The sequence below is a fragment of the Clupea harengus genome, chromosome 21 (assembly GCF_900700415.2).
Source record: "Clupea harengus chromosome 21, Ch_v2.0.2, whole genome shotgun sequence".
Lineage (NCBI taxonomy): Eukaryota > Metazoa > Chordata > Actinopteri > Clupeiformes > Clupeidae > Clupea > Clupea harengus.
Window position 1 is genome coordinate 1,903,204 of NC_045172.1, and position 20,469 is coordinate 1,923,672.

A 20,469-nucleotide genomic window follows, 5' to 3' on the forward strand; every position below is an offset into this window, starting at 1 on the left:
GCAAAGGAATCTCAGACAGCAGAATTCCAAAAACATCTCACATTTGACAATATCTGTTGACTTCCCTGTGCTAGTATTCTGGGGGCCACACAGAAAGGCCAGATCGATCTTTATTGCATGGTTATCCCTATACTTAGAGGAAACTACTCTACACCTTACTCTGGCTTGCCACAGTAAACAGGGTAAGGGGTGGAGGTTGGAGGTTGGATGGCCTTCTCGATAGTATGAACCTAGTTAGGGCTGACATACAAATCTGATGAAGCGTAACCTACAGATGAACATAGTTAAGGATGGGGAAAAGAGGTAGGGATATGAATCTGGACCAACATTAAGGGAACAAGATGCAATTCACCTTGGTTTTCTTGTAGAGATTGATGGAGCATTACAATACATCTAGTTCTGCATCACTAACACTAATACCTAAATGGCTCTGCCTGCAAAGATGATGTAACAATAATCCAACATTACTGTGATGCCACAGGACTCGGGCATCATCATCAAAAGCACTTTGTCAAGTGGGCACCATCTTTTTATAGTTTTATTCCATTTGATTTATTGTCCCTATTTATTCAGAGTGAAAATCCTGGGTAAGACATTGGTTTAGAAAGATAGGCTACTCTAACATAGTCCCACATTCTATTCCAGGTGCTTTAAAAGGTGTCTGGAGGTATAGATGCCAAACAACCTGAGAAGTGTATCACATTCTATGTTTCCATACATTCTAAACTACAAAAAAAGAGAAACTACAAGTGGAACGTACATTTCCACAGCTGTCCTGTGATATCTGGCTCACTCATGAGAGGAGGAGACACAATGGCTCTGGAAGTGACACTATGTGAGAGATGTCAAAAAGAGATGGTTGCTGTGGGCCTTGTGATTCACATGTTGCTGCTGCAGCTATGGATGAGTCAGTCTTCACAGAGAGTGAGCAGGTGGTGCTCACTGTGGCAGTAACAGGGGCCCAAACCAGAAGCATGATGGGACACAGTGGGGCTCTCCAGTAGAAACACAAGACCTGGATGTGTGTGATGAGTCTGTTCCGGAAAAGATTACAAAAAGGTTATGAATGCATTGTGCACTACAACAGCTACATTTCAACTCCACCCAACGCATAACTTTGAAAAATGCTAAGAAGCCGACAAAGGGCTGAGAAGGAGGGTGGGGAGGGGTTGAGAGTTTAATAGACAGAGAGTCTATGAATATCATGAAGTATTTATTCTTCTTCTTATTATTATTATTATTATTATTATTGATTATAATATTATTTATTCTGGTATCATAAAAAATATGCAAAAAGTTACGAGGAATACAAATAGTAAAAAAGAACAACAACAAGAAGAAATGGGGTACATATATAATTAAATTATATTAAAATATATATTTTTAAGGCATAGGCTAGTAGGCAAGTCCAAATAATTTCCCAATTAATGTTCTCAAAGTGTTTTTTGTAATATTGTTTTTGCGACACGTTATCATATGTCTAGACAATCTCTCATTACAATTGTTATTCTTTATATTGATGCCATTTGACCAAAAACAAATAGTAGAGCAGTCCCAGTTGACAGTTGACTATATGTCAGGATCAAGGATTTTTATGAAAATTGTGTTTCATCACCTTTATGTCATATCATCATTTAGTTTACAGTTTAAAAGACGCACATAGGGCGCACTTACACTTTGTTTGGAAGAAAAAGAACCATATGTTATGCACTTCTCAAATGGAGCTTTCTGTCGGAAGCCATTGTAGCATCATGCTGTTTAGTCTTTATTTGTAAGAATGTGGGGCCATATGCTTGAAATATTGTTATAAAACATGGTTTTCTAAAAACTTGATTTCATGCAGTAACCTATGAGGATGAGTTGTTGGAGTACTACAAAACCCAGTTTGCACGAAGAGGAAGAGGCGTGTTTTTCCTTCAGGACGTTGCTACGTGTTCAGTTTGAAGCAGGAAGTCTGCTATCTAATTTGCTACCCACGTAGCTAGTGACAGGAGAGTTAACGTTATCAAAACTGCTGTCGGAGGGCCTACTGGTCTTGCAGGTTGGTTCCTTGACTTCGTCTTACATTAATTTGTTCAATGGTTTGTTTTGTCATTCCCTTGTTGTCTTTTGTGAAGGGCCGGGCAGTATTTGAATAGTAAACTCAGATGTGAAGAGTCAGGTCTAGCTATAGATAATGATATCAGCTTGCCAAGTCTGTCATCGTTTTTGTGTCTAACGTTAACTAACTGCTACCTTTACGTAGAAGATCTGATTTGTACCTCTGGTTAATGAATGTTGACTTTTGTAGGACGTCAATAATTTCATTGGATGAGCCAATAAATGTTCATTACTAGTTTTTGGCAAGAACCTCGATAGCTGTAGACAGCTAACGTTACCATAGCTAACTTCGCTAGCTAGCTGATCTAGCTAACAATAGCAGTCAGCATAAAAGCAAGTTCTGAGTGTGACATAGTGAAGTACCTGTCACCTTGCTGTTAACTAGCCACCTTATTGTATTACCTTGCTCTATTTGATGAGCTTTTTTTTCGCTGTTAACGTTGGCCAACTACCTTATCACATTACGTGGTTGTTGGCTATTGAAACCCGGTTGACATAACGTTAGACAGCTTCTCTACTCAGGTGTGAAGGATTGGACTGTTGTCGACGTTTCCTAATGTTTCTTTCACAAACCTAACCTGCCACTGACTAACCAACAATTTAGTCTGTGGAATGATGTTCGATACCTAGCTAGGACTTAACGCTACAACAAAAAGGACTCTAGCTGTGGAAGCAGTCACTTTATTGACAGTATCAAGTTTGTTTGTTTTGTCAGTCTGTGTCTCGCTGTGACATTTCCAACGTCTTCCAACTATCAGAATGGTTCTGTTCTTGTTCTGAGTCTTGTTATTAATATTTGTTTGAAAATATGCCGTGGAATAAGCTGCATACATTCTTGGTGTAACCACCCGGATTGTGTCAGTCATGCTCTATCACAACCATTTGTTGCTGTAACATATAAACCTTTAGTGTGTGTTAGAAAAAATGTTCTAATTAGCCTAGTATCCCTCTAAACTTGGCATTTAAAATAATAATACAAAAATTGTTGAATGAATCAATGAATGTTGATGCACCTTATTCAGACATTTATTCTATTTCTTATCCAGCAATATGTTGCCGACCACCTCCTACACTGCGCAGAGCCATGACAACGGTAGCCTGAATTCACGTGATGCTGCCCGACACACGGCAGGAGCCAAGCGCTACAAGTACCTGCGGCGGCTTCTCCATGTCAAGCAGATGGACTTTGACTTTGCCATCTGGCAGATGCTCTATCTATTCACCTCGCCACAGAGGGTGTACCGCAACTTCCACTACCGCAAGCAAACCAAAGACCAGTGGGCGCGAGATGACCCTGCTTTCCTCGTCCTTCTCAGCATCTGGCTTTGTGGTCAGTCCCTTGAGAACAGTGATTGTGTCTTTAGAGCTTGGTGGGGATAATCTTCATGGTATGCTTGGTATGAAACATGATTTGACCATATTGTTTTAAAAGACCTTGAGACAAGTCACCATAAAAGAGAGGTCTTGGACCCAGTGCATCACTTTTGAATATATTAGGATTGTGATCTTTTTTTTGGAGTTGGATTTAGTTGAAAAGGTCAGTGGTATCATCAAACAACTTGTTCATTTTAGTGGTTTATTTGAAATGGGAGGGTGTCTAAGCCTTGTGTTGGAGCAGGTTTGGTTGAGCTTTTCTCTGCTCCTCTGCTGCAGTGTCCACCGTGGGCTTTGGGCTCGTGCTGGACATGGGGTTCGTGGAGACCCTGAAGCTGCTTCTGTGGGTGGTGTTCATCGACTGCATCGGCGTGGGGCTGCTCATTTCCACCCTCATGTGGTGAGTCAGCAAGGACCAGTGCATACACCTGCATTACCAATCAGCAGAGCACTCATTTACAATTTTATACTTAAACAGAAACAGCCAAAATGAGAGAAACGTAGATCTCCAATTGGAGGTCACAAACTGTCAGTCATTCGTTCATTAAAGTGAATATTTTAGAATGGTTCGGTCAAAGCCCTCCACAAAATCCTGCTGAGAATCTGTGGCATTACAGTCCAGGACTGTCATCCCGTGAGCTTAGATCTAAATACATTCTACCAATTCTACAAATACAGCAAAGCTGGAACTGTCTCACTTCAAAAGACTTAAGTCTGTTATTGCAGGAAAGGGGTTGCATACCCTGCATTAATGTATAGGGCTGAAATACTTTTGCAAGCCACCGTATATGACATAACATTAAAATAATGGACAATTCATTGGATGCAACAAAATCAGTGTTTTGCTGTTCTCAGATTTGTTCTTGTGGCCTATCTTAAGCTATCTGTAAGATGGTGAAATCTGTTTGTTCCTCCAGGGTAGTCACCAATAAGTACCTCATGAAGCATCCCAATAAGGATTATGATGTGGAGTGGGGCTATGCCTTTGATGTCCACCTCAATGCATTCTACCCTCTGCTTGTAATCCTGCACTTTCTACAGCTATTCTTCATTAACCGTGAGTACAGAGCGTATCTCAGATCCATGTAGATACCTTTAGAAGTTTTGAAGCTGTGCTATGAATGTACAACTGTAGGTAATTCATTGAAGTTTGTTCTTTTTTCCTCAGACATTGTAGTCATCAATTCAGACTGGTTCGTGGGTTACTTTGTGGGAAACACCATGTGGCTGATTGCCATTGGATACTATGTCTACATAACTTTTCTAGGATACAATGGTAAGTCACCGTCTGATATACTAGTTTTGCTAGTAAGGGTTTACTGTTAAAGCTGTGAGATTCTGCTTCTGTTTTGAGTTATGAGCTCTTACCTTTCTTCATGGACATGGATGTACTTTAAGAAGTTTTTGTAGACCAGACCAGATCTTCAAAAGGTTCTGGTTGGTGAGGGGAAGTGTTCCTCATGACGTGTGTCTGTCCACAGCGCTGCCGTTCCTGAAGAACACTGTGGTGCTCCTCTACCCTTTCGCCTTGCTCGGCCTCATCTACGTCCTCTCCCTCTGTCTGGGCTGGAACTTCACCAAGGGGCTCTGCTGGTTCTACAAGTACCGGGTCCAGTAGGAGGCCCCAGGCCAGGCTGGGCTACTCAAAGACTCTCTGGGGACATGCAGATAGACCTGCTTTTGCTGTTTTTCTTTTGGAGAGGGCCTGTGTGTGCCGTGTTTTTGTATATCATGTAAATACTACTGTGGTTGTAGATAACGGTGAAAAAAAATGATTGTGGATTGTTTATAAGATTTCATTTTTTTTAACTTGGCAAGTTGTGACATTTCTGCTTGAGGAGCTGAAGTGCAGAAATGCAGAGTTCTTTGGTGACTTACATTTGATCAGGACTGGGTGGATTTTCCTCGGACTGTACATTCCCAATCACCGCACCTTCAATAAAGGTTTTTTTACTGTAATTTATAGACCTCTCTGATTAAAACTGTTATTTTCTGTTGGATACGGAAATATCTGCAAACATCCAATGGAATGGCAGTGGCAATGGCAGACTAAATGGATTCATTCATGAGTTGTTTCTGTTCTGGCATTCAGTGTCTGGGTTTCATATGGTGAAGAATTTAGCAATCCTGTAAGTGATGTGCTCATGTAGGTTCATATTGGCTACACATCACCACAGCATTTTATACTGTTATGAAACATTATCAATAGCAGACATATTTTTAACACTTCATTCAGTTGACAAGGTTGCAATGTGGTTATTCTTAGAGAAAACCTTCACTTTATCATCCTATAGTTAGTTACTTTAATGTCAAGGTTATAATAATAACTGCTGATATTGCAGGTATATTGTAAACGTAAAGGCTTCCAGTGATTTACAAAGGCATCATTTATTGTGTATAGAAATGGAGTCCAGTTTAGGAAGTATGATAACTGGTAAATGGAAATAAGAAGGTTAAAAGAACTATAGAGACAATCACAGGACAGTCTGCTCAGGGTTCTGTCATTTGTGTTCCAGTTTGTCTTTTTTTTTCATATCTTCCAGCATCCTCTGTCAGTCCGAGCTCTTGTCATTCCAGGCTAAAGACTTCCTCTTGGCAAGTTCCATCCAAGATGGCTGACTCCTGGCCGACTGTTGTAGGGATAATGATGACAACTTCGACCCGGAACTGCCACAGGATCCTGCTTCTGTAAAACAGGATCATTAGAAATTGTCAATGGGCCACGTAGTTTGGATTGTACCTTATCTTTTAATTTCCCCTGTAACCATATTAATCATTATCAAATGGAGCATGTTTTTGTAAATGCAAACATACTTCTGGTGTCCCAGCTCATTCATGCTTTTATTTCAAGTAGGGTGGACTACTGTTGTGGTTTCTAAGCTGGTCTTCCCAAAAGACCATGTTAACAGCTGCAGCTCATTCAATATTCTGCCGTTAGAGTTTTATCCAGGAGCAAGAGAACTCCAGCTCTAAAATATGTATCTCTGGCTACCAGAATGTTACAGAAAAATCTTTTTAAGTGCTGCTACTAGTCTATAAATCACTGAATGGTTTGGGCCCAGAATACATCGGTGTTAAAGGTTACAAAAATATAAACTGAGCAGGGCTGTTAGACTCCATGGTCGGCTAGTAGAACCCAGAGTCCAAACCAAACATGGTGAGGCAGCATTTAGCTGTTATGCTGCATACAACTGGAAGAAACTGAGAAGATCTTATATGTGCCCCAAATGTAGCGATTTTTAAATCCAGCTGCCTATGATTGAGCTCTGAAAAATGCACTTTACTCTTAACTATCCCTATATTTGTTCTTTTAGTTAGTACTTTGGATACTGTGTACTTTCTTTTAATATATATATTAATGATCCTTTATTGATTTGAACTTGCTTTATCTTTATGTTTCATTTGGATGCTCCTTTTACTCTTGTTTATATAAAGCACATTGAATTGCCTCTGTGTATGAAATGTGCAATATAAATAAACTTGCCTTGTCTAATCATTGCTCAAGTGTCAGTCACTCTCTTCCCCACCCACCCTAGTCTGACTGTGTGGTAGGTTTTGGTATTTGGTATAGGACACCGTCTGTATAAGGTACCCACAGCACCTGGTTTGAAATTTTCTTTGGCCTGGTGGTCTCCACAAGGGACTCCATCATTCATTCTGCTGAGAGTGGGTTTCTGTGGAGAAGAAGAAGGAGAGCTGTTAGTCTGAGCAGTTACATACAGTCCATACTGAATGGTTGTTCTTGCAAGGGTTTTAATGTGCATGGCTGTGAACTATGAAATGCAATCAAAATGAATTTGGATTGGAAATATTCCTAGAAGTTATCTTTAACATAAACAGTGCCTTACTTTCTCTTCAGCCATGTTTGCCCCATCACATCTTCTCTCCACTGCGGTCCTGTCTGTCACCCGGGTGACCAAAGGTCTGTCAGGAGGTCCCCTGGCTGTGGGCTTTGGTGCTGGTGTTAGAGTAGATGGTTTGGCCGCTGACTTAGGTGGTGGCGGTGCTGAGGCGGTTTTCTGTAGGGGTCTGAGCTGCACCGGTGTTGGAGTCTCAGGCACAGATGCCTCAGAGGCTGGTTGAGTGGTGAGCTGCTGCTGCTGCTGCTGCTGCTGCTGATCCCTCACTCTCTCCCAGGCGGTACTCTTCCAGGTGGTCTCAGTGTTCAGGGCCTCAGCTGAATCCAGAGATGACCTGGAACCTCTATCTGCAGAATAAAACAACTGCATTCACCCAGAGGTCAACGTCTGTATATTCTTCAAAACTTCTACACCAGTTCTAAATCATGAAGGCAGATGGCTTTGGAATGCTGTTGAAGCCTGGCAGCAGTTAAATGGTGTCGGAGTGAATGCCCACCATATCACCCAATTTACATGAGGTGCAGGCTACTGTATTAGGGTGCGGTGCCTGAGTGAATAAGTCATGTGAGTAGCACTGAGGGGGAAAACTTACCCTGCCGTCTGGTCGTGGCAGTTGTGTCTTTACTCGTAAGATCCTCAGCAGATGGACCAGAGGGCACAGTGGCAGTGGGGCCAGAGTCTGAATTCATGGAAGAGTGCTTTCTCAGCACAGAGGGCTTGTTTGTGGTTTCTGCTCTCATAGTTGAGCTGCCCTTATCTCTAGAAGATTGAGGGGATCCCATGTGTTGGTCTGCCAGATCTTCAGAGATGGCCCTCATGTAACTGGCCTCCAGGCTGTGACGCTTGGGTTTGCCCTCCAACTGGGCTGCTTCAGAGCGGTACTTCAGAGAGAGGGATGTAGCGCGCAAGGTCACCCCAAAGGCATTTCTCGTCTCCTCCTCTGCATCTGCCTTCCTCTGGGATTCAAGGCCTTTGGCATCCCTCACATGTCCGTCCGTCTTTTCCTCCGTTGTTCTGGTGACAGGACTGTTTGGCACAATTTCTCTTCTCAAGCTGGTTCTCTTCTCTGCAGCGAACTGATGTTTCTGTGGGATTTCCTTGGTTTTCTCCTCTAGTTGGTCTCTGTGCTTCTCTGCAGCGAACTGATGTTTCTGTGGGATTTCTTTGGTTTTCTCCTCTAGTTGGTCTCTGTTCTTCTCTGCAGCGAACTGATGTTTCTGTGGAGATTCTTTTGTTTTCTCTTCTAGTTTGTCTCTGTGCTTCACTGATGTGTCTTTGCTGTTTGATGGAGCCATACCTACTGGTTCAACAGGTTTCCTTACCTTCTCAGGATTGGTTATATTCCTTTCCCGCCGTCGGGCTGAAGATATAGAAAAATGGAAGGACCCAGAATTTGGTCTAGATTTCTCATTGTCCATAGACATTTGGCTCTCCTGACCTGCAGGGGTCACTCTCGCTCTGAGAACCACATCAGGTTGTGTTGTGACTTCTTTCTCTCTCTCAGTACCCGCAGACTCTGTTCTCCTTTTCAGGGAGGCAGTGTGTGAGGGGTCTGACACAGGCTTCCTAACACGAGGAGCTGCGACAGGTTGACATTTAGTAGGAGTGTCAGCTTGATGAAACGGTTGTGTGCTTATTTCCCTGACAAGGCTCTTCCTCTTCTCTCTAGAGGACACACGCTCAGCATCCTGTGCGGGCCTCAGTTCATCTGCAGCCACAGTCACACTCTGTTCCTCCTTCTGAAGAGTCTCTGACTCCAGCTCAGGAGGAGGGGCACTAGGGGGCTTTCCTTCAGTGCTCTCCAGTTGTTTGTGTGGTTCTGTCTGCTGTTCAGGTTCCTCCAGGCACTTCTCCTGCTCCTCATCTCTGGAACGTTCTGTGGTCACAGACTGCTCCAGAGACTCTGCAGTCATTGTAGGTTTAGTCAGTGTGGACGGAAGCACCGGGGGTGGAGTCCTATCAGAGGGCTCGGGTTGCCATTCTCCAGGAATGGGCTGAAGATAAAGAGGGTTGGAAGTGATGCACACCTCAGGTTCGGTCTGTTCTGGGTCTTCATCCTCGCTGATGACATGGGTAGAATTAGATCTAGGGAGTGGATGTTCTGGGTCAGGCATGAGTAAGTCTCCCTCTAGTGGATGTACTGGGTCAGGCATGAGTAAGTCTCCCTCTTGGGGCTCTGGGGACATGTTATGCTCTCTGTCTGTCTGGAGCTCCAGGAGAAGGAGGTCATCACTTTGAGTCAGTATAATTTGAGTGGATTTGGAACGAAAGCGCACTCTCTCCTCAGGTGACAACGACCCTTCGACCGCTTCCTCCTCTCCTTCAGATAGGACTTGACACAGATCGTGCATGCTCTCGGAGCGAGGCCTGTACACACTCTGCTTCCCCAAGACACAAACAAGAATAATTAGCTGCTAGTCACACAAGTCAACAAGGAAGATATTTGTCTTGAACTATATTCAAAAAGGAAACATTTCAATTGTATTGTGCATGCATCTGCTCTGAATCCCTAAATCACTATTTGGTGCATTTCTAGTTCAGCCGCAGTGGTAAGTGAGCACAGAGATATGGAATAAGTAAACATCACTCCCCGCCTGCCTCCTATGTTCAAGGTTAAGGATTCAAGTTCAGTGTAGGACTGTGATTCATACAACTCAGTCTACATTCACACAATACCTACTGTGTGGTTGGTATTTGGTATAGTAATAACACAGTTAAAAGAGTCAATAAGAACTAGTTAAGTCTACGCTTAAGTGTTCTTTGTTGGGCTGGAATGACTAATGAATAGAATCTTACTGTATTCTGCTTCTTTGATTTGTTCCTGGGTCTTTGGTTCTGGGGTTTGACAGACATGCGGTGGCGAGCAGCTGATGTGTCGAGGCTGGGAGTGAAGTCAGCGGGGCTGCTGAAGTCAGTGCGTGGAGATGGGGTTGATGTAGCAGCCTGTGTGGGGCTGCTGGGTCTCATGGATGGGTGGGGCAGGGGAGAGAGAGGCCTGGAAGGAGGCTGAGACCAAAACTGAGGTAATGCCAAACAGGAGAAACAGAAAAAAAAAACATGTCAAACATGTCAATTTTGACTCGTGACAGGGTTCTGTAATGAAGTCTAATGGTCTGTTGAAGTTTTCATTTTGCAAAACCTTTCCCCAAGGAAATCAGGATGAATAGACTTTAAACCATAGAACATTTGGCTCTGGATTGTGTATCAAGGACAGTTTTAAAAACAAAGGCATTTTAGGAAACTGCCCTTGCACCCTTTAGTGCACCCAGATGCATTCACACATCTAGTGATACTGGTAGACATATCACATCATTGACACAGCGTCTCATACCCACAGCACAGCACCTCATACCCACAGCACCTCATACCCACAGCACCTCATACCCACAACATCTCATACTCACAAGCGCCTCATACCCACAGCGCCTCATACCCACAGCACAGCGCCTCATACCCACAGCACCTCATACCCACATCACCTCATACCCACAGCACCTCATACCCACAGCATGAACTTTACCTGCTCTTCCTCTTCACTTCCAGTCCCAGCCAGACTAAGAGAGCTGCGGTTTCTCAAGGTGTCTGGAAACTTAAGAGAGACACAGGAGAGAAACTCTTTTAATTCAAACAGCATATAATTACCTCAAAGAAAATACATTATTATTGTTGTTGTTAGTTATTGTTCTCCACATATGTAAATGTTACTGAAAGTGTGCTCAATCCTGGTGGCAAATGATCAAATGTATATTTCATCTTAGCATGTGAAGGTTTTCCTCACCACCTGATTGATTTACATCTGAAGTGAATATATATGCATTAGTATATATATATATATATTAGTGGTTGGGTTCATGAATAACTCATCCCTCAACATGTCCAGGTGTTTTGGGCACCTTATAGGATGAAACATGTCTTCCTCCATCTTGGAAGGACATTTCTGGCGGGCTGTGTGGTAAGCCATCATCATCTGAGGTTGTCCCAGAATCCTCCAGCCGCTTACTGGTAATCAGCAGTGGGGGAGGGCCCAGACGGAAGTTCTGCTGCTGCAGTTTCAGCTGTCAAGGTAATCACAGCATAGACAATGCTACCTATGTACACATACAGTACATCTAAACAATACTTTACACAGTCTACTTACATGATCTGGTGATGTTATTGTTGGTACTATAGTATCATATGTAATTCTCTTATACGCATTTTGTTGACATATGCATAATGCTTCGTTTTTCATTTTTCTCATCACTTTGTTTTTTTAAGTTGTTTTGGACAAACGCATCTGCTAAATATGTAAACTATAAATAACTATAAATATACAATAACTATAAACGTATACAGTGTGCGTATTGTCAGTATAGGTGTGGTTATAGGTGGCAAATAAAGACAGGGAGGTGGTATGATATCTATAACTGTAATTGGGCTTAGTCTAACCTGACCCTGTGTTATTATGACTGACCTGTAAGGTTTTGATTTTGCTGTGGACGTTCTCCTGTGACAGCACACGGGTGGGCTCTGAGGAGCTCTGAGCCTGGTCAGCCAAGAAGATACTGTCGTGGGACAAGGCTCTGGAGCTTAACGTCCCTTTGGGATACCTGTAGATCCAACACAACATAATACGTCTATTATGTTGACCTTGGCTTGAATATAGAATTTCTAATTATTTTTTAATCATCTTTTGTTAAGAAATAACACAAGGTTACATAGATATAAGTGATTACTACATACAATAAAATAAAGTGCTGTCTAGAACTTGCAATAATCATTAACATCACAAAACACATTCCCAAAGAACATTAATTAGCCTACTCTACTTTCTGTGTTCACCTCAGTCAGTGAGGAGAAACATCAGTCAGACTGTCAGATGTCAGGCCATCACTTGAACATATATATACACAGCGATCTGTAGCTTTAATAACAATATGAAATAGTGTTGTCAACATTTACTCGTTCACTTTTGCGATTAATTGAAAATATTTAACGCTTTAAAAAATGAACGCAGCTGCCTGGGTGTTGTTATTGTTTCTGTCAGGGCATTTGTAATGGTCAAATATCTGGGGTCATCTTACGTACATCTGAAACAGAGCTTAGTTGAATTCAAAGGCTTGCAAGTTTATTGAGCACTTCAACTTACAACCAAGCCAAGGGGCAGCACACCACGTTCTAACTACCGATGGCTGACCTAGTCAATAGCTCCCTCCCCACAAGTCCGCCTCACTCTTCTTCTCAGCTTCTCCACGTCTTCATCTCAATCCTCATTTTAATAAAAGTCCCCTCACACTTGCTACACATATAACAAATAAGCTTTTTAAAGCTGACAGTCAATTTTGCTGGCCTTGACGGTTAAAAAGATGCTATTAAAACAACAGAGCCTATTTTAATCTGTGATTTTACATTTAAATCCATACAAGCTCCAGTCTAATCACAGCAAATTGGACGATTATTTTCTTAATCAATTGACGGCACTAAATATAAAATAATGTTGTAAAATAAGATAAACATATATGTCAGACATAGGCCTACAGTCCTCAGTGCTCTTTAATGTCACTCTAGCTGATGTATTTTATTCATCATATTCCCTTTGGAAACAGGCCTAAAATAGCTGGCGGATAGGTGAGGTAGTCTTACAGAAAGTCCTCCTCCGAGTCGTAGCCTCCCCTGACTGCCTCTGGCGCGGTGACGTCACTGGTAGACTGACTCTGCTTCATCAGGCCATCAGTGTCCTTCCTCTTCAGTCTTCCAAACAGTCGAGACTTAAGGGCTTTAAAACGGGACTTCTTTCGCCCTACGGAGTAAAGTCATAGTTACTCAGCAGCTGCATCTGTAGGGTTTGTGACTGAATATGTCTGTTTTTATGTCTGTTGTTTTTGGGGGTATTCTCTCACCTGGGGCTTCATCCCCCCCACGCTCTATGTCTGTGTTTCTGGACATACTGTAACTCTACCTGGAAATCTGAACATTGAGACAAACAAGACAAGACATTCATTACAAATAGGTAAACATTCATACAATACCCAGATCTTTTGTGGCCCGCCTGATTAATGTTTTAGACTGGCAAATGTCACAAGACACAACATTCTAATTATTGAAACATTTAAGGCTAGTTTGCTGCTTCATGTTTAACCTTTTACAGTGATAGCACTGTCTTTCTTTTACTCCCGACACAAAATGTTCATATTTCTCTCAGAGATTCCCAGCTCACAGAGAGGCACGATGGATTAGTGATGACATGAGATGTAATAGGCACTGCAGTTGGAAATGTTGACAAGCTTTGAATGAATTCACAGCTGTGCACAAAGCATTGGTTGAAAGCAGACATCCTCTTCAACAATCATACCAGCTTTGAACCAATACAGATATGTTTGCTGTTATTCTAAAAACATTTGTCTGGCAAAATAAATATATCTATTAATTATATAATGATGTTGTTTGTCTCACCTTAAAATGAAGGAGAAAATTCATATTCTCATCCTATCTATGAGTTGCTTTCCTCCTGGGATGCTAACAAAATGCTTGCATCTTGCTTCTCAGATGTATTATTTCACTGACTTTTCATAAATCCAACTACAGAGCACTCTCTCTGTCTCTCTCTCCCTCTCTCTCTCTCTGAGCAGACTGCTCAGTGCCAGCGACCCCACATGACCGGGGCTCCTCGTTGACTTTGGCACAGACCGAAGCCCTGGTTGCCTAGCAGTCTCTGAGATGACGCGATGTGACATTAAATAGCCGGGAGACGGGCCGTCTGGGTGCAACTCCTCTCTCGGGCTCATCCTGCTCTAAATCCTCCTGGACACACACCAGGAAATAAAGCTTTTCCCTTGACGTTCCAAACGCCCATTACTCTCTAGGATACCACTCTCTCTCCCCCAGAGGGGCTCCAAAGGGCACACTGGACTCACTGAACCACACAGCACGTTGTGTACAGAATGGGGAGGACATCTGATAGCGAGCATGTACCATTAACAAATAATGGAGCTTTTGTCCCTAAAGGCACCTACAAAGTGAGATTTCAGCATTCTTAGAAGTTTATTGCCACACTGTGTGCCATGGATCTTGGTTATGACATCAAGTTTGATGCATGGAGACTGCAGGATGAGAACACCTACTAAATTGTGGGTTTGGCGGCATGCATATCGCGCTGATCAGCAGCCCAAAATCGCACGGTGTGTACTGGGCTTAAAAGAGCAGGCCTGATTCCTCTCTGGTTAGAGAGCTGGAGTGAGGTCCAGGCTTGGCAGCCCTCCTCGAAGAGAGACAGTGTTACCTATACACCTGATTTATTTAAGGCATTAGCACATGCTTTCACCTACTCTCAAACCACACCAGAGGCTCACTGTAAGGGGATCTCACATCCTGCTACCCTTTAGAACACAACTTTCCAGCAACTGAGTTAGAATGTGTTGCCTGCCAACACTTAGGTACTAAACAGCCCTGTGAGACTTTGAACAGCTTCCTCCAGTCAGGCCCAGGTGATGGAGCTGCATCACAGGCCTCTGGTGGCGTCGGCTTTTTCCACCTGCACTGTGGTGACGCCACAGAAGAGACTCGAGACGCACACAGACACAGCTGAGCACCACTCTAGCACTCAGACTCTTTTTTTAGCCAAGTCTTCCCCCGTGAGCTAGGTTCAGCTGAAGGATCCTCCCTTCTTGTAGTCATCTCTAGTTGTTTTCCATTGATTTGGTTCTGAGCAGTAGTTCTCTTGTATAAGGTAATGTAATTTCTTTTCTTTTGCATAATACTCTTTATAATATCAACGTAGGCTTCATATATAAAATGGCAACATTTAAGTGTTCATTATTCCTCGCACTCTTCACTACAGTTACAAGTGACTTATTTATAATAATAATGGATAATTATCAAAAGTACTGAGATAAATTATTTAGGTATGAGGAATTGTCCTGTAACATCATATAGACCTATAAACATATATTATGGATATCAGTAACCAATTCAGTAAATTAAGTCATTGTATGGCACAGAAAGTCATTCCAGTATTATCTCCCAATAGCCTACTCCAGGGTGTTGAAATGATTTTCCTTTCAAAAGTATTCCTGCCAGAACAACTGCCCTTGCACAGAGCATACCAGACAGGACAAAAGTCTTGAAAAGTTTTGAAATCCCACGCTTTGTCCAGCTGGTGATCTGTGATTACTGTTCTCTATCCACAAAGGCCTTTGTGCATGTGCACGCAGACCTATAAAACAGGCCTGTGTGTACCCAGGGCACAGCACAAAGCCTGGGATATAAATCCATCTGAAAAGTTGTAGGCAGCTGAGAGTATGTGTGCGTGTGTGTGTGTGTGTGTGTGTGTGTGTGTGTGTGTGTGTGTATGTGTGTGTGTGTGTGTGGTGGGATGGGGCAGGTGAGTGAGTACATTCAGTACTCTATTTGAGGCCTTTGGCTTTATCACACCACTTTTGATTATTTTCCAATTTCACGTGAACCCAAACAGCAGCTGGGCTATTCCCAGGTTGAGCTTTGTAGCACACAAGAATTGCACCCAAACAGTGTGTAATCCTCTGACAGGCCATTCCCAAAACAACTTCTAGGTCTAAATTCAAGACCTCCTAAGGATGTCTGGGGAATAAGAGAAGGCTGTGCCACTCTGTTGAAATAGGTTATGTAAATGACAGGATAGTTAGTATCGGTCCTAGATCAAACCATTGTGACCCTTCGTTGAGTTCAGGTTTCAAATGAAGAGATCACTTGTCATGATCCCCAACACTATTCCCTACTGTATAGAGTCTCTCTCTCTCTCTCTCTCTCTCTCTCTCTCTCTCTCTCTCACACACACACACACACACACACACACACACACACACACACACACACTCACACAAAAACTCTCAGACAATGCACTCTTCCATCAGGTGTTCACAAATGAAGGTAAAATAGTGCCAGACAGGCTAATGATAAGAGGCAATGGGGCTGATGGGGCAAACACAAGAAAGTGAGAGACATGGAACAGTCTGAAAGTTGGCACAGACATACACCTACCCTGAAGGTTTACATATGCAATCAGTACACCTCGTATGCTTCTGTTTGTAGTTAGCTTCTAATAGCATCCTCAGATTCATGTGGTAAATGGTCATGTGAGGGAGAGATAAACACACCTGTCAGTCCCACTAGCCACCCTGACTTTTCACTATGTAGTTTAGTGCTCCAGGTCGGAAAACACATGGAAAGGTAAGCAGCTTTTACAACACAATGTTGTAAAATGTATTACCAATATACATATATTATATATATCAGTTAGTCGTGCCAGCTGAGCTATTGCTGGTGTTTGTCTGTCTATTAGGTAGTTAGCTTGCTAATTATGGACAATACTCCTTTCTTCCAAAATTCCCCCCACAAAAGCACCTGACAGAAACTGCCAACTCAAATAGATAATTATTACCATAATGATGCCATTCCAACGAGTTCTCCCTCATAGACCAACTGAGAGCTATGACAGAGATAAGAGAGATAAACACTGTGAGTAGTGCAGAGACCGTTGCCAGACATTGTTTACTAGATTAAGGTCGTATGTGGTGCCACACCCAAAATAATTGACATAGCCAAATACATTGAACTTGTATTTTTGCAATATTTTGCATATATTAATGCAGAGTCCTAATCCACAAACACAACCAAAGAGAACCAAAACACCCATTAGCAGAAGGACTTATCCTAGAACTGTAGACAAATTCCACACATTTTCCCTTAACGGTATTTGGGCAATGCCACATATTCACTCTTCATTGGAGCAAGTAGTTAAATAAAGTTGTCATGAGAATTGTATTCTGTAGGGGAGACCTGGTACGATTATAACATGGGTACAGTTGTGACGTGTAATTTCTTAGTTTGTGTATAATGTGATGGCATTAGCATGCTATATGTTCAAAATTTAAGCGGATGTTTCAATCTCTGTCAAAAGTTATAGCTAGAAGTCGTTTTGTGGGGAAAATTTGTACCTTTAAAGTTTTGCGCAAGATTTTGACTGCACAATTGATACAGTTTTGACAGGAAAACAAGTAACAGGTGGTTGTGATCAAACAAGTAACAGGTGGTTGTGATCAGCGATTTCCGAACTAGATGCTAGTATAATTATTAGCTGCTACAATGTGTTATATTCCAATTATCTTATCAAATATTGGGAGAGGTCGGCTTGGGTCAATTGTAACACAGGGAATTTAAAAATAGCAGAGATTTAACCAAATACGGTTAATTCTGGGAGGAACTGGTTCCAAAAGCACTTACTGCGCAGACTCTGGGCAGATCCCACAAGTGAGAACAAAACTGCTTAAAACAGCCTGAGGTTAGAATGTTTCAGTTCAAAACCTACCACTCAAATGAGCCATTAGGCCTTTGACTCAACAATTTGGTAAAAAGTGCCTGCCCATTTTTCTCTGCCTGTGCTTGTTTTGTAATGTCTGATATCTGTACATGTATATATTTGATCTATGGATCAGTAGGTCATGCAATATTTCAGTTCAGCTCTAAACAACTAGGGTAAACAAAACCAAAGATATACAGATTCTGTAGTATAATCCGTTATCTGTCATGTATGGATTAGGAATTTCTTCTTCTAATTTCCTGGGTTGGGGACCGTCGCTATTTGTGTTGATTATTGACTCTTCAGGGATCTGGGGTCACAACTAATTCTGACATGTTGACACACACAAAAATGTCCCGTGTCAAACACTGCTGGCCGGTGACATTAAGGATCAGTCCATCTACATTCATCCTGTTTACCACTGGCTCCTGGTAACAGTGCTTGTACACACAGACAGCATAACAAACCATCATATGAGATATATAGACTATCCCTTTGTGAGACTTGCAACTCCTGTTGCTTATAGTTCTTTGTATGTATATAATCCATCTGTCACATTGTTCATTTTTCCCAGAACACTTTTTATCTTTTGGGAGACACATGACCCCCCCGCACCCTGTTCCATTCCAAAGAAAAAATGCATGAGAACACAAGGTGGCCATTCACCAAGTACTGATTATCAGACATGTTTTGTAACCATAAGAACGCTATGTCCATCACTGTTATAATCAGTTCTGCATGTTTGTCTGTGAATAGTATCCTATTGTGCTCCATTGTAATGTTCCTTAATAACACAGCCTGGAAAAACTGAGACATTTGTGTTTTTAATAATTCCCTGGAAGTAACTGCCACCCCTGTGAATAACTCTTTAAACATTGACAGAGAGACAGAAGGCACTGAGACAAGAAAACCTGCTCGATCATTAACCATGTTTAACTAACAGACCCTCTCTGAGTTCTGCTCTTAAGCATAGCTGCCTGTCTGTGAACTTTGGACAGGTGTTATCTCTTTAAGACTCTCCTGTACAGCTGACACCCAACATGACAAACCAGTACACCCCTGTTGTCTTGTAATACAACCCACTAATGTCCTCTGTGACTCACATTCTGCTTCACATAGAACGTCTGGTCTTGGACCCTTTACATGACTCATATACCACCCAAACTGTGGCACTGAAAGCTGGGCGACAGCTCTGGGCCAGACACATCCCTGCACCAGTTCTCCTTCCTCTCCTCGAGTGAAGATCCATAAGTGCATAGCTCAGGTATTGCCCTGTTTCATTTCCACCTGCAGTTTCCTACCAATGGCATGTGTGTCAATCAATGCAGAATGGAAATATGAAGGATGCACTGCATGTCTTTAGTCCAGGACAGACCTCATTGATTACTTATGTAGCGTATGATAAAAAAAAAAATTCTCCTCTGTAAATAGAGATACTCTAAATCTGAGAACCTTTTATTTGTTCTTGGAACAAACTGTCCCTTCTTATTGCATAACATAATGTACAAACCCACCCACTGAACAATAGCAACAGGTGTTCTCTGGATATTTCATATTAACCGTTACAGTAAGATTAATTATTTAGCACATTCGAGTTACTTAAGTATAAAACCTACTAATACTATAATAATAGCCTACTATATACTCTCACTTTCAATGAACACAAAACAAGAATGCGCTCAAGAAGTTCCTATTAACGGAGTACTGTCACACAATGAAATGTGTTGCGATATAGATTATATTTCCATAAAATACTGAATGAAGCCAGAGTAGGAATAAAACTGTAGATTTTAGTTTTTTTGTTTTACCTAGCCTGCTCTTAAATGGTAAAGATTTTCAGAAAAGCTATTAGCATCCCTTACAGTCTGAATCGACAAAACGTAACTTCAGAGCTCACCTGTTTGTGAAAGAACGATATGCTGAAAGACCATCCAATCGCTTGGATTCCCACTAGTGTTTACGTGTAGCTTAAAGTGCTTATCCTACTCCTGGCGTGTTGAGTTGTCCTTTGATTTGCATCAAAATCTTCGCGTTTAGAATCCAGGCAGCGTCTCATTCCCGGTCGAAACTTCAGCGCAGTGTAAACAGACCTCCTCCAACTCGTGCTCAGCGCACACCTCCCCTGGTGTAGTGCACCAGTGACTTCTACATTCTACGTGCTGCCTAGTCCACGCAACATGTTAAGACGTCAATCTCAAATGGAATCAACTAACGTAGAACAGACAGATCAGGGACAGCAGCATGGACGCGTGTTCTGAATCAGGTCAAAGGCTACGTCATCTTGCAAATCAAATAGAAAGTAAATCACATTAAATTGTAAACGGACTGACATACAGGCCTGTAGACTAGTAGTGGCCATCGTTGTCCTTTTCATACAGGGCTCTATAACACAAAGGTTATGTAATCACGTCGGTATCCAACAAATCCGCTTGGAGGTCGGAGAAAGGAAGGACGTTAATTCCTCAGAAAAGCATCTTACGGTACGGTAGCTCACACGCCAACTTAAATCAACCAATTTAAAAACGGACTGAATGGGGACTGAGAAAAAGATTTATGGGTGAGGATTTAGCTTCAAATACCAGTCGCCCTTATTCCACATTTAACTTCTGTCAGATGTATTTACGAATTAATTTTTACGATAACTTTGCATTTACCAGGCAAATGAAAATAAGAAATATTTAGCTACTGTACTGTACACATCACAACCTTTTAAACCTTCTATGTATACCGATGCTTTGTTTTGGGTGTTTTCATGCATTTGTTGACAATTACGTGGACCTGGACAAATACATTAAAAAGGCCTGAAACAGAGAAGCGTGTGAA

At 42.1% G+C, this 20,469-nt stretch overlaps 2 protein-coding genes across 5 annotated transcripts; one reads left to right on the forward strand and one right to left on the reverse strand.

The window, feature by feature from the left end:
* The first annotated feature begins 1,912 nt into the window (after positions 1–1,912).
* Positions 1,913–5,433, forward strand: unc50 (unc-50 homolog (C. elegans)). Its single transcript, XM_012816430.3, has 6 exons — positions 1,913–2,041; positions 3,147–3,430; positions 3,754–3,874; positions 4,392–4,531; positions 4,643–4,750; positions 4,956–5,433. The coding sequence occupies exons 2-6, from the start codon at positions 3,151–3,153 to the stop codon at positions 5,090–5,092; spliced, it is 786 nt and encodes a 261-aa protein (XP_012671884.2). The 5' UTR covers positions 1,913–2,041; positions 3,147–3,150; the 3' UTR covers positions 5,093–5,433.
* A 410-nt stretch (positions 5,434–5,843) lies between these two features.
* Positions 5,844–20,252, reverse strand: cracdlb (cracd like b). 4 transcript variants are annotated; one of them, XM_031558671.2, is made up of 12 exons: positions 19,544–20,252; positions 13,214–13,280; positions 12,957–13,113; positions 11,788–11,923; positions 11,228–11,389; positions 10,855–10,923; positions 10,131–10,352; positions 8,482–9,712; positions 7,927–8,415; positions 7,323–7,681; positions 7,076–7,148; positions 5,844–6,160 (listed from the first exon to the last, which is right to left on the reverse strand). In XM_031558671.2, exons 2-12 carry the CDS (start codon positions 13,257–13,259, stop codon positions 6,027–6,029), a joined length of 3,078 nt encoding a protein of 1,025 aa, XP_031414531.1. In that variant the 5' UTR covers positions 13,260–13,280; positions 19,544–20,252; the 3' UTR covers positions 5,844–6,026. The 4 variants fall into 4 exon arrangements, with proteins under 4 accessions (XP_031414531.1, XP_031414530.1, XP_042558787.1 ...); XM_031558670.2 differs by having other exon boundaries at positions 7,927–9,712; XM_042702853.1 differs by lacking the exon at positions 19,544–20,252 and adding an exon at positions 13,767–14,221 and having other exon boundaries at positions 7,927–9,712.
* Positions 20,253–20,469: the final 217 nt, after the last annotated feature.